Source organism: Tetrao urogallus (assembly GCF_951394365.1).
Source record: "Tetrao urogallus genome assembly, chromosome: Z".
In the NCBI taxonomy this organism is placed as follows: Eukaryota; Metazoa; Chordata; class Aves; order Galliformes; family Phasianidae; genus Tetrao; species Tetrao urogallus.
The window spans coordinates 23,098,299-23,110,656 of NC_136816.1; the positions used below are offsets into that span (position 1 = coordinate 23,098,299).

General features: G+C 39.2%; 1 protein-coding gene across 1 annotated transcript in view; it reads right to left on the bottom strand.

The window, feature by feature from the left end:
• Window positions 1-12,358, bottom strand: part of AUH (AU RNA binding methylglutaconyl-CoA hydratase) — a gene marked incomplete at its 3' end in the record, with an annotated part of 111,840 nt that overhangs the window by 97,943 nt on the left and 1,539 nt on the right. The window contains exons 2-3 of the mRNA XM_079548656.1: window positions 2,955-3,022; window positions 2,770-2,857 (exon numbers count right to left, since the gene is read on the bottom strand). Coding sequence (XP_079404782.1) covers window positions 2,770-2,857; window positions 2,955-3,022 — 156 coding nt within the window. The remainder of the gene's footprint in view (window positions 1-2,769; window positions 2,858-2,954; window positions 3,023-12,358) is intronic.

A 12,358-nucleotide genomic window follows, 5' to 3' on the forward strand; every position in this document is an offset into this window, starting at 1 on the left:
AATTTCTTCCAGACATAAAAGGGAACTACACTCTAGGACAAAGTTGCTCAATCTGTGGTCAGTAAAATACCAGATGGTGGTCCAAAATATCATCGTAAAAAAATGTGTTTTTAAAACTATACATTCCCACATACGCAAGAAATGAGGAAATACAGAAAAAATTAAACAAACATTCAGAGTTTAGCCTAACTGAATTGCGCCATAGTGCAAAACCAAATGAGACATTTCACAAGTTGATCCTTCTATTTTTAAAAGAAATTAAGTGATTTTTAAATAAAACACTGTCCTTTAACACTTAAGTTTGAAAACTTTTTTCTGTTCTACTGAATTTCCAAATAAAGACTCTCAAAATATTTCACTAGATTCAATATGTTCCTCAGTCCCTCCCTCTCTTTGACTTCTCTAAGCCATTATCTGTTTTCTCCATATTCTCTATGCTTTCTGTTTTTTCCCTTTCTTTATATACACTTCTTAACATCTTCTACAGAAGCAATCCATACGGCCACTGAGCTCTTTCTGATCATTATCATTGGCAAATTCTGTTTCAAATCTTCCAGCTCACCCTGAATTCCAGTTACCACTATTGGAACATCGTAATTTTACTGGTTTAGTCACAAGAGCTTCCTTTCACAGACCTACCCTCTTATCTGTCACTTTTTATTTCTGTTAAGTTACGACAATTGTTCCATACTCTGACTCCAAACCCTGAATTTAAGATCTAACTATCCAGTCCTACTCTTATTCACTCCTCACAGTTATTTTCACTTCCTATGTCCACATATAAACATTCTTGCATCTTATAATCATAGAATTCTTAGAGTTGTAAAGGACATCTATCCAACTCTTCTGTAATGAACAGGGACATGCACAGCTAGATCAGGTTGCCTAGGGTCTGATTTAGCCTCCATTGAAAGTCTCCTGGGACAAGGCAACCACATCTCCGGGCAACCTGCTCCAGTGCATCAACATCATCACTGTAAAAGACTTTTCCTTATATCTAACCTAAATCTACGCTCTTTAAGCTTGCAGTTATTTCCCCTTGTTCTATCACCACAGACCCTGCTAAAGAGTCTGTCCCCTTTTTTCCTGTAGCTCCCATTTAGATACTGAAATGCCACCATCAGTTCTCCCCAGAGAAGAAGACCTTGCACTTGAATTTGCTGAACCTCATAAGGTTCTCCTCAGCCAATTGCTCATGCCGGTCTAGGTCCCTATGGATGGTATCTCATCCCTCTGTGTTGGCAGCCAAAATAGCTGAGTTGTCCACAACCAGCTTTCTAAAAACCTACCCTCTTCAGTTGTTTTTCAAGACAGACAAACAGACAACAAAGCAGTCTTTACATCTTAACAAGAAAACGGCTCTGCAAAGCCATCCAATTAAGAATACAATGCAACTTCGATTTTGTAAATACTATTTAAACAGGATACCCGAATTCTCTTCACTCAAAATTAGCCTGATCTCAAGCTACCATTAAATTCATGAATGTCAAAAAAATTGAAAAAAATAATTGTTGAAGGATTCAATTAATAGACACATTTTCGCACGTTTTCTAACACCTAACTTGAAAACACCATTTGCATGTGTTCCTCTGAACACTCACCACTCTTCCTCAGTTTAAAAAAGGCAGCTTTTAACTTTTTCCCAAAGATTACTGTTAGTTACTAATGTCTACAACTTCCTTCAAAATCAAGATGCAACTTTTAAATGAAATACATTGATTATCATACTGACATGTATTACTAAATGCCGTATGGACTACTCCGTTTTTTCAAAATGATTCTTTATGGAAACCCTATAAGCAGCACACTGCAGCTGAATGAAAATAGTTATTAAAACTAATAACAATAAAAAGTTAAACTACACAAGAATTACTTATACACATTACTCAAGTAAAAACTGGACACAAGGTTTTGCATTTAAAATTGAATTAATTATGCTATGTGTGGTTAGTAAACACAGCAGAGAACTATAAAATTTTAGAACTTATCTTCTCTATCCTGACAGTTCTATTCCTATACTAGAAAGAAGAAACGGACTTATTCAACCATTTGAAATTTATTAAGATTCAATTTGAACAAATTGAATTGTACTGGACATCTGAATATAAAGACACTATTCATCTACAAAATACATGTCTGCTTCCACTGATTTTGATATGTTGACAAATTCTCAAATTCTTGTTCCCAGCTTATGGCTGTTCATAGCTTTTGCTTTCTTACAACTTTGGTAAGGCATTTTTACTGCTTGGTAAGGCATTTTTACATTTGGGCTGCATGTATGCTTTGTTTTTTTATACTCAGTCTCAGTAAGACTATATTTCATAATGAATTTTGTTTATTTAATTTAAAGTTGATTTTAATGTATTCAAAATTTGTTCTTTATACAGCTTTCCATACAGCTATTAGCAGTTTTTGGTCCTCTACATGAAGTACGTGCAACAATTTGTAAAAGCTCAGTTAAATGATTTCATAGCAAACTAGTTTTTGAAACACTTTATGACACAGAAAGAATAAAACAGATATTCAGATCTTGTTAACAATTGAGGAAAATCATATAAAACCACTGTATTTGCTACTGAGATGAACACATACATAAGACAAGTTTCCTTGGAATCTGGGCTTTTTTTTCACTTCTCTTTCTCTTCTTCCATTTTCTTTTTTTTTTTTTCATGTACATATCTGTGTGAGTGTGTTGTATAAGTGGGTCTGTGTGTCTGCAAAAAATTAGATACAGATTTCCAGCTTCTCAGGAAAATTAAGTTTGCATACCAGCACAGAATATCCCTGGGACTTCACTTCGGAATATAACAGTTCGTACTTTCTTATCAGATTTCAAAGCATCCACAGCTTTTGACATCTAAAGAGAAAAGGAGGGAGGGGAATAACCAAACACTTTTAAAAGTATTTAATTCCAGTATTTCACCTTCATATTAGAAACTGTTCTTTTCACTTACCATTTTTAAAAGATTTTTGTTAAGTGCATTCTTGGCATGAGATCTGTTTAACCCAAGCACCACAATTCCTGGAGGGGAAGAAAAATTGTATCACTGTTATAATACAGAAAAATATACAATATCCACACAAGTAATTATTTCAATTTCAGGAGTGCTAAAAGAAACATACTAGTGCAGTCAATTAGCTACTGAGTTTTAGAAAGAAAAAAAATGGATTTAAGTTTTCCAGTGTTAAACATTTCAGTGTTCAAAGAAATGAAGTATTTTAAGAAGTAAAAATCTGGCCCTAACACTATTACATGGTCAGAAAGGTTGAATCTTAAATTACCTAAGGCATGCACAAATTTCACATTTGTATGCAAAGTGCTGACATATAATCAAGCAAAATAATGCACTATTTCCATAACTAGGTAGCCTGCTTTGAGAAACTTCTTAAAGCAAGAAGAGCTATCACAGCTAAGACTAGCAATTCCAATACAGATAATGAAGCCACACAGAATGCTAGCAAAAATATATCTGAACTTCTGTTTTAAAATAAAAAAACATACAGAAACTCTCTCTCAAGACAGAAACTAGTGCTAGGCTACACAGCTTTGATCACATATTTATAACTCCCTTAGTCCAGTTAGAGATCAGCTGGCTCAATGACTGATTCCATATACATTGATCTGTGTCACACAAGGAGCACCACTTGCTTGTTCTTATTCCTTCTCCCTTAGCTTAACAGGCATGAAAAATCCCAAGAAGTTTATCCTGATAGTAATCTTTTAGGCAATTATTTCCTGAATGTATTACAATTTCCTGAATTCTAAACATCAGAAATTGATCCAGTCTTGCTAAGGTCAGGATTTTGTTTTTCATCTGGAGAATACAAGGCAAGTGAAAAGAAGGCAATGGACTAGCACTGGGACCAGGAATGAAAAAGGGAGCTCCCTTTATCCCAAACAAAAAGGCCCACAGTGTTGCCATCAATCTACCAGAAACTCAGTATTTGCCTGCGTATTTACCACCACAACACCAAACTCTGCAAGAACCATCTCTTTATACTCTGGCTCCCCTAGTCACTTTAGGAGCCTGTCTTGTTTTCTCAGCACACACTATTTCCTTCATAGAAACATCATCTCAAAGTGATGAACTATTAGTGTTTAATCCCACTTCCCTTCCTCCCAAATGTAAGTGCCTACACACACAGATTGTTAAACTGAGCTCCTGCTCCTTCTGCAGCTACCAATTTGGAAACGAAGTCTTCCATTCAACAGCTGCCATGTCTGAAGTTCAAATGAAAATGGTTAAACCCAAGTAGGAGAGCACACTTTGCTCTTGCTTGCTCCCGAAGTTCAATTAACCCTTATCAAGAAAGAGGAGCGCCTGGCTGATCCAGAAAACCTTCATTACTTTGTTCTCTAAAGCCAAACTAAATTCACCAACACAACTGCAACAGCCCTCAATGAGCATTCAAGCAGGAATTCCTACTTGCTTCCAACTGCAGCACTTTTCTACTGTTGCAACTTGTATTTCAGGATTATTCCAAATTCAAATACATTGTATGTTCATACACATAGATAAAGCAAAATCAGCACCATGTTTTAAAGCGACAAAAAGCCAGTTAACCTGGTTTTGATTTTAAGTTCTAAGACTACTGCACTTGCATATCCAAAGTTTGAATGAGGCAAAGACATTGCCATCTCAAACCTATTTCTTTAACTAAAAAATAAGGTCCTTAGCAAAAGTATGTTTTTTCAATAGCAGCAACACTCTTTATTTACCATCATCAATATTATAACGAATTCCCAATTAACATTAAAACATATTTTGTAATTTTCCTATGAAGAAGGGCCCCTTAAAGACAAATCACACAAGTTAAGTCTTAAAAGTATCCCACTGACTCATAAACCTATCACTTCTGTCTCCCCTCCCAGATAAGTGAGAGGTAAACAGATGACATCCATTTCTTAAATAAGAGGGGGGGGGAAAAAGGTAAAACAATAACTGCAACCAGAAAAGCATATGAGGCTAACATGAGACAATCGTATATTGAAATGAGGCATATTAAAAGATATTCCCTAAATGCTCGTTTGAGTCACTTTTGTTCTAATAGTTTATTACAATATTGTCTGGGCATCCTTAAATTCCTTGGTTATTTTTAGAACTGCAGTAAGGCGTGGGACGTTTTCCCAGTGTATTAATCAATGACTGAACTACAGATCAATTGAGTACTTGCTCGAAGTCATATTATCAAAGTAGAAAAATAGACTTGTTTCCCTTTGAGTAATTTAATCCCAAGAATGTACTTTCTTCCTTCCCTAGCTTACTCCAAGATCTTCTTGTCCCCAAAACCTGGGAATACAACTCACCACATCAGTTTGCCAAAGACTGTGAATTAATTGCTGGATGCCATTATAAAAGAAACTGTTCAAGAAGGTCTTCCTTCCATGTTTTGGATATCCTAAAGAATTTAAATCCCTGGTCATATGGGTATACAAATTTATATAAATTTGCCCTAAACAGGGCAAATCAGGCACTATATAACACTGCAGAGTCCCACCAAACCTCTTGGGAAAAAAAAAAAATGACAACAAGAAGTACAAACATTATTAATAACTATTTTAACAATTATTTTTAACAAAATTGTACACTGTATTGTACATTGTATTACACGTATTTTGAAAAATATCACATTCTCATTCAAAACATTTAATTACAGTTCACTCTTTCTGAAGTGTCCACCTATGGGCATGCAAATATCTTAAAAAATATACTAAAAAAACTTATCTGTAAAAAGTAGTAAAAACTCATTATCACATTCAGAAACAAATATCAGAATCATAATAAACATCATAATAATGGAATTCCAGTACCTTTACAATATCAAGGAAGTTGTAGATATGTTAGAAAGGAACAGCCATTCAGACAATGCTGAAGGCAGTATTAATTTCATATTTTTTTCCTGGGAGTCATTTCCACATGACTCCAGAAAACTCAGCAAATAAGGTGTGTCTATTATTAATCACATATATTAAAAATCAAATTTCACTCTATCAGCTGGATTTTCCGAGGGACTAAGTTAACTAACAACGCTATGTAAGTAGTCATGGACAGTCTGCATTATTTCTCAGCTGCTCAAACGTACGGAACTGTTAGGTCATAGCATGAACCAGTGATTGAGCAGCTGGTAAAGGGGCATAGCCAGACCTGGGAGCACAGGTGGAAGCAATTTATCTGAGCAACCGCAAGGGGTCACACACCCCTCCCTAGCCTGATTTAAGGGCTGGCAATCACAAGAGAAGCATCTCTGTTTGGAGACTACCTCAGAAAGGGGCAATTCCTTCTTTGTTACCAAGTTGTGACTTCTGCGTTTCTTGTGTGATCCTAAACTGGTTCAAAGCAGCTCTACCTGCTGCCTCCTCTCCCAACAGAGGGTAAAGCAAACACACAATGAATACTACTCTCGCTACCAGAGCTGAGACATAATTTTTAATGTTAAAAAGAAAATTATAATTAAGTCACGTGAAAATAAACAGCAAAATTGTATTTTAGTGAGAAAAGGATACACATACATACATACATACAAGAATTCTTCCAAAAGTAATGCATTGTATTTCATTATGTTGGCCCACAATACTAGAAACAGACGTTGGTGGTATGTCTGAACAGGCTGAACCTTCCCACTATTATTCCATTACATTTTGTTGCCATATGACAGATGGTATCATAGGTGCAATCTGACAAAGCGGCATATGACACAGAAGTGTATGTCACTGAATTCCTCCATGGGGGAAAAAAAGAAAAACACCTATTGACATTTATCAGTGTTTGCTGAACAAATGTCCAAACAGTTGATGTGAGCTCAGTGAGGTGGTGGGTGGTGCATTTCAGGAGTTCTGACAATGGGTTACCTCCACTAGTGCAGATGTTTACTACTCACAGAAGCACAGTATCATCAAGCTTGGAAAAAACCTCCAACATCATCCAGTCCAAATGTCCACTTACAAACAACATTTCCACACTAAAGCATGTCCCTTAGTACCACATCTACACACTTCCTTAATACCTTCAGGGATGTTCACAGAATCACAGAATTGTAGGGGTTGGAAGGGACCTCCAGAGATCATAGAGTCCAACCCCCCTGCCAAAGCAGGTTCCCTACACCAGGTCGCACAGGTAGGCATCCAGGCAGATGGATGAACATCTCCAGAGAAGGAGACTCCACCACCTCCCTGGGCAGCCTGTTCCAGTGCTCCGTCACCCTCACCGTAAAGAAGTTCCTTCACACATTCGTGCGGAACTTCCTGTGCTGCAGCTTATGTCCGTTTCCCCTTGTCCTGTCTCCACGTACCACTGAAAAGAGACTGGCCTCACCACTATGGCCCCCACACCTCAGATATTTATAAACCTGGATCAGGTCCCCTCTCAGTCGTCTTTTCTCAAGGCTGAACAGACCCAGTTCACTCAGCCTTTCTTCACAGGGGAGATGCTCCAGGCCCTTCACCATCTTTGTGGCCCTCCGCTGGACTCTTTCCAGAGATCCCTGTCTTTTTGTACTGGGGAGCCCAGAACTGGACGCAGTACTCCAGATGAGGCCTCACCAGGGCAGAGTAGAGGGGGAGGATCACCTCCCTCGACCTGCTGGCCACGCTCTTTTTAATGCACCCCAGGATGCCATTGGCCTTTTTGGCCACAGGGGCAGACTGCTGGCTCATGGCCAACCTGTCGTCCGCCAGGACACCCAGGTCCCTCTCTGCAGAGCTCCACTCCAGCAGGTCATCCCCCAACCTGTACTGGTGCATGCAATTATTCCTCCCATAGGTGTAAGACTCCACACTTGCTTTTGTTGAACCTCATCCGGTTTCTTACTGCCCAGCTCTCCAGCCTGTCCAGGTCTCGCTGAATGGCAGCACAGCCTTCAGGCGTGTCAGCCAATCCTCCCAACTTCGTACCATCAGCAAACTTGCTGAGGGTGGCCACTATCCCCTCATCAAGGTTGAATAAGATCAGACCCAGCACAGACCCCTGGGGGACACCACTGGTTACAGGTCTCCAGCCAGACTCTGCACCGCCAACCACGACCCTCTGTGCTCTGCCAGTCAGCCAGTTCTCAAACCAGCTCACTGTCCTCTATCCCACACTTCCTCAGCTTTGTTATAAGGATGCCGTGGGAGATAGTATCAAATGCTTTTCTAATATCAAGGTAGACTACATCTACCGCTCTTGATGACTCAACCATCTCCCTGGGCAGCCTGTTCCAACACCTGACTATTCTCTCAGAAAAGAAACTTCTCCTGATAACCATCTCCCCAGACAGAACTTGAGGCTACAACCTCTCATCCTATCACTAGATTCGTAGGAGAAGAGGCTAACCCCCATTCTACCACAGCCTCCTTTCAGGCAGCTGTAGAGAGCTATGAAGTCTCCCCTGAGCCTCCTCTTCTCTACATTAAACAATTCAAGTTCCCTCAGATGCTCTTCATAAAACGCTGCGTCTGGGAACCAAAAGGTCTTGGCCAAAGAATGATCCTGAATTGGAACAAAGTATTCTGACAAAGAGTGTGACTAGATGACTGTGTGACTAGAACCATGGGCTGCATGACAGTTTTGAGGAAAGCAGCATTTGCAGCTAAAGCCACTTATCTTGTTTTGGTAGGAAGCTGACCTTGCTAGTTTACCTTGTTTTGCAAGCAGGTGTTCCACTTGAGCTCTGCATCACATGCTAGTCATGCGGATGCAGCGTGCAAGTAGAGAAAACGCTGCAGACCTTGGAGAGAACAAAAGCAGGAGAGAGGCTGTGGTGGATCCAAGAGAGAGGAAAAGTATGCCCTGAAGCAGAGGACATCCTTCTGACACCTCCTTTCGAATCTTCTACAGGCATGTTCCTTCTCTTTCTCCTACTCAGCAATTCACTTGTCTCTCAAAGGTAGGTAAGTAACACTCACCTGCTTATGAAGTTTGTGCTTGCCACAGAGACATAATCTAAAATAGATGCCTGCGTGTGTGTGTGTGTGTGAAATAAAATTCATAACCCTCTGTGCTGCTCTGAGTGCAGTATGCTTGCCTCCACTCCTGAGACATTCTGTCTCTCAGATCCAAACACACTATGAAACAGGTGTTACGTTATGTGTTCCAGGTCTCTCAGCAGCTCCACTGCTCTTCTCTAGGACCTCCAAGTCTTTCTGATAGCGAAGGGACCAAAACTTAAAAACAGTATTTGAGTTGCAGACTTACCAGTGCTGAGTACAGAGCTACACTTCCCTGTTCCTACTAACAGCACTTCTTATACACGCCAGAATGCCACTAGCCTTCCTAGCCACCTGGGAATACTGCTGGCTCATGTTCAGCTGAGCAGCCACCAATATCCCCAGATCCGTTTCATCTGCACAGTCTTCAAGCAACTCCTCCCCAGGCCTGTAGCATTGCCTGGGATTGTTGTGACCAAAGTGCAGACCTGGCGCTTGGTCTTGTTGAACTTCACTGCTTTGGCCTCAGCCCAGATCCGTCTGAAGGGCCTTCTTACCCCCAGGCAGATTGACACTTTCTCCCAGCTTGGTGTCACCTACAAACTTGCTGAGGGTGCACTAAATCCCTCTGTCCAAGTCATCAATAAAGATATTAAACAGAATAAGCCCCAGTACTGACTCCTCAGGAACACTGCTCATGACCAGTTGCCAGCTGGATTTAATTCCATTTTCCACCACACTCTGGGCCTGGCCTCCAGGCAGTTCTTTACCCAGCAAAGAGCGTACTTCTACAAGCCAGGGCTGTCAGCTTCTCTATGAGAATACTGTGGAAGACAGTGTCAAAGGCTTTGCTGAAGTCTGTCATGGTTTTATGATTTTTGATCGGTATTCCACATTGTAACATCATATAACACCATACTGGGTGTTAAAGAGTTCTGTGGATCATATCTTGGCTCAGAAGAGAATTATAACCAGAAGACTATATTCCTCTGTTTTCCATTTGGGGGGAAAGACAAAAATGACTGGGAGTCACAAGACTGCCTCTTGCTCTCTTTGCTCTCTGCTCCCTGGTCATTTTGCCTACAGCATTACTGTAAGGACTCTGCTTTCAAAACTCCCTTTCTCTCATTTTATTTGATTTATTAGCTTCAATTCCAATTATATTGTATTATATTGAATCATCTCACATTCCGCTATTGTATTTAGTAAATTAAGCTTTCTCATTAGCTCACTGCTACTCTTTTCCCCATCTAGGCCCACCTCCCTACCTTTTTCTCTTTCCCCCCCTTCCTGGGACGTGGGTCTGTGGGTCCCTTCATCCCATCACAGAACTAGGTCAAACTGGGCTGAAACATGATAGAAGTCTAGATAGACTATGTCAACAGCCTTTCCCTCATCCACCAGGAGGGTCATTAGATCATACAAGGAGATGAGGTTGGTCAAGCAAGACCTGCCTCTCATGAACCCATGCTGGCTGGGGCTGATCCCCTGGCTGTCATGCACATACTGTGTGATCTCACTCAAGATGATTTGCTCCATAATGTTTTCTAACACCAAGGTCAGACTGACATGCCTGCAGTTCCCCGCATCCTCCTCAAAACCCTTCTTGTAGATGGGAGTAACATCAGCAAGTCTCCAGCTCTGTGTGACCTCTCAAGTTGACCAAGACTGCTAACAGATAATGGAAAGCAGCCTGGTAATCATGTCCGCCAGCTCCCTCATGTGGATCACATCTGGGCCCATGGACGTGTGGCAGTCCAGCTGGAATTGTAGGTCTCTGACTAGGGGGCTTTATTCTGCTCCCCATCTCAGACTTCCAAGTCAGGGGGTAGAGTACTCCAAGAATTAACTGGTCTGGCTTTTAAAGGCAAATGTAAAGAAGGCGCTTGGAACATGGCATGCAGGCTCCCATTCATCAATGGAGACAATGCACACCTAAATGTATTGACTATATTGAAAAACAGTGCTCTGTAGCCAAGAATTTCCTCTATCAAACAGTGCTTTGTGCTTTTTAGATCTGTTCTAGTTTCCAGGGAAATAAGGGGAATTACTTCCAGAGCGACCCACACATACGCATGATAGCTTCAAAATACCTGTAAATTCCCAGATGCGTCCTCATTTCACAATGTAATTAAATATGGGATTTTAATGAGTAAATAGTTAATATTAAAAGGTTCTTGTATTTCAAGAGAGACAGCAAAATTCATATGATGCTATCATTATTTAAAACTGCTGAGAGATATCATATTTCCTTCTACATTAAATAAAAGAGGGTGAATCAATTTAAGTAAAACAATTACATCTTGTATTACATGCAGTTTATCTCAGTACAAAGGAAACTGTGCTTTAATGATTTTATCTGCTCTATTATGTACTTTGTAGTTTTCAAAACAACATTCATACTCAATATTTAGTAGTAACTCATTTACTTGTAAGCCCTGACTGCATTCATACTAGTAATTTGTCCAATAAAGATTAATTCGATCTACACAAAAAGTACATACAGAAATAATTTATTTGTAATATGCAAACACACCATCAATCCAAACATACTTTTAAATAACTTAAAAAAAAAAATCTGAAATGAGAGAAAGAAGAAAGAATAGAGAAGTTGGTTTTTCGCTTGTCTCCATTTACTGCATTTTCTTAAGTGAAACAAGAACCCACACTGAGTGCACCATGAACAATTCCAATTGTTTCCATTGATTGTAGTTTCATTAAGTACTTACGTGTATCATAAAATCACACAGACATGTATTGAGCATTATTTTTAAAAAGTAACTAAACAATTTTCAAAATCCTAAGTACACCTTTACTATTTTATCTCTACGTACTTCTGCGTATCTTCCTGCACTCCATTAAATTAGTATATCTCAGCTGCTCAAGCATTTTTACTTAAAAATAGAAGAGAAAGGAAAGTTTTCTTTTTTGTCAGCTAACTACCAATCTTTCAAGCTCTGAAAGAACTATTTCAAATGAGACCATAATTGATCTGCACATTCTATGTACGTTAACATTCTAACTGATGATGACAAAACGTTGCCTTACATATACTAATCGAACTAATAGCCCTAAATTCATCCAAATTTGTAATGGGTTTGCTAACGCAAGTTGGCTAGAAGTTCTAAAATGTCAAAACCTTTAATAAATTTCAGACCTTGAAGCGATAATCAAATACAATTACAAATAAAAGACATGCATCTAATTAAAAAATAATAATGCACCCATATTTATCTGTACTCATAGGAAACTGATACTAAAAGTAATGTGATTTACATGTTGTTCAGAATACATAAGCATTCTACAAACACATTCAAATTAAATCTTTTGTATTCTTTTGTCTCAATTAAAAAATTCAATAATTTGCCTTTTCAAATATAGTCTCATTTCAGTATATGTTTAACAGCTTCCCAAAAAGTGTGGTATATGAGTCACCTGAAAGTGTTAAGGAGC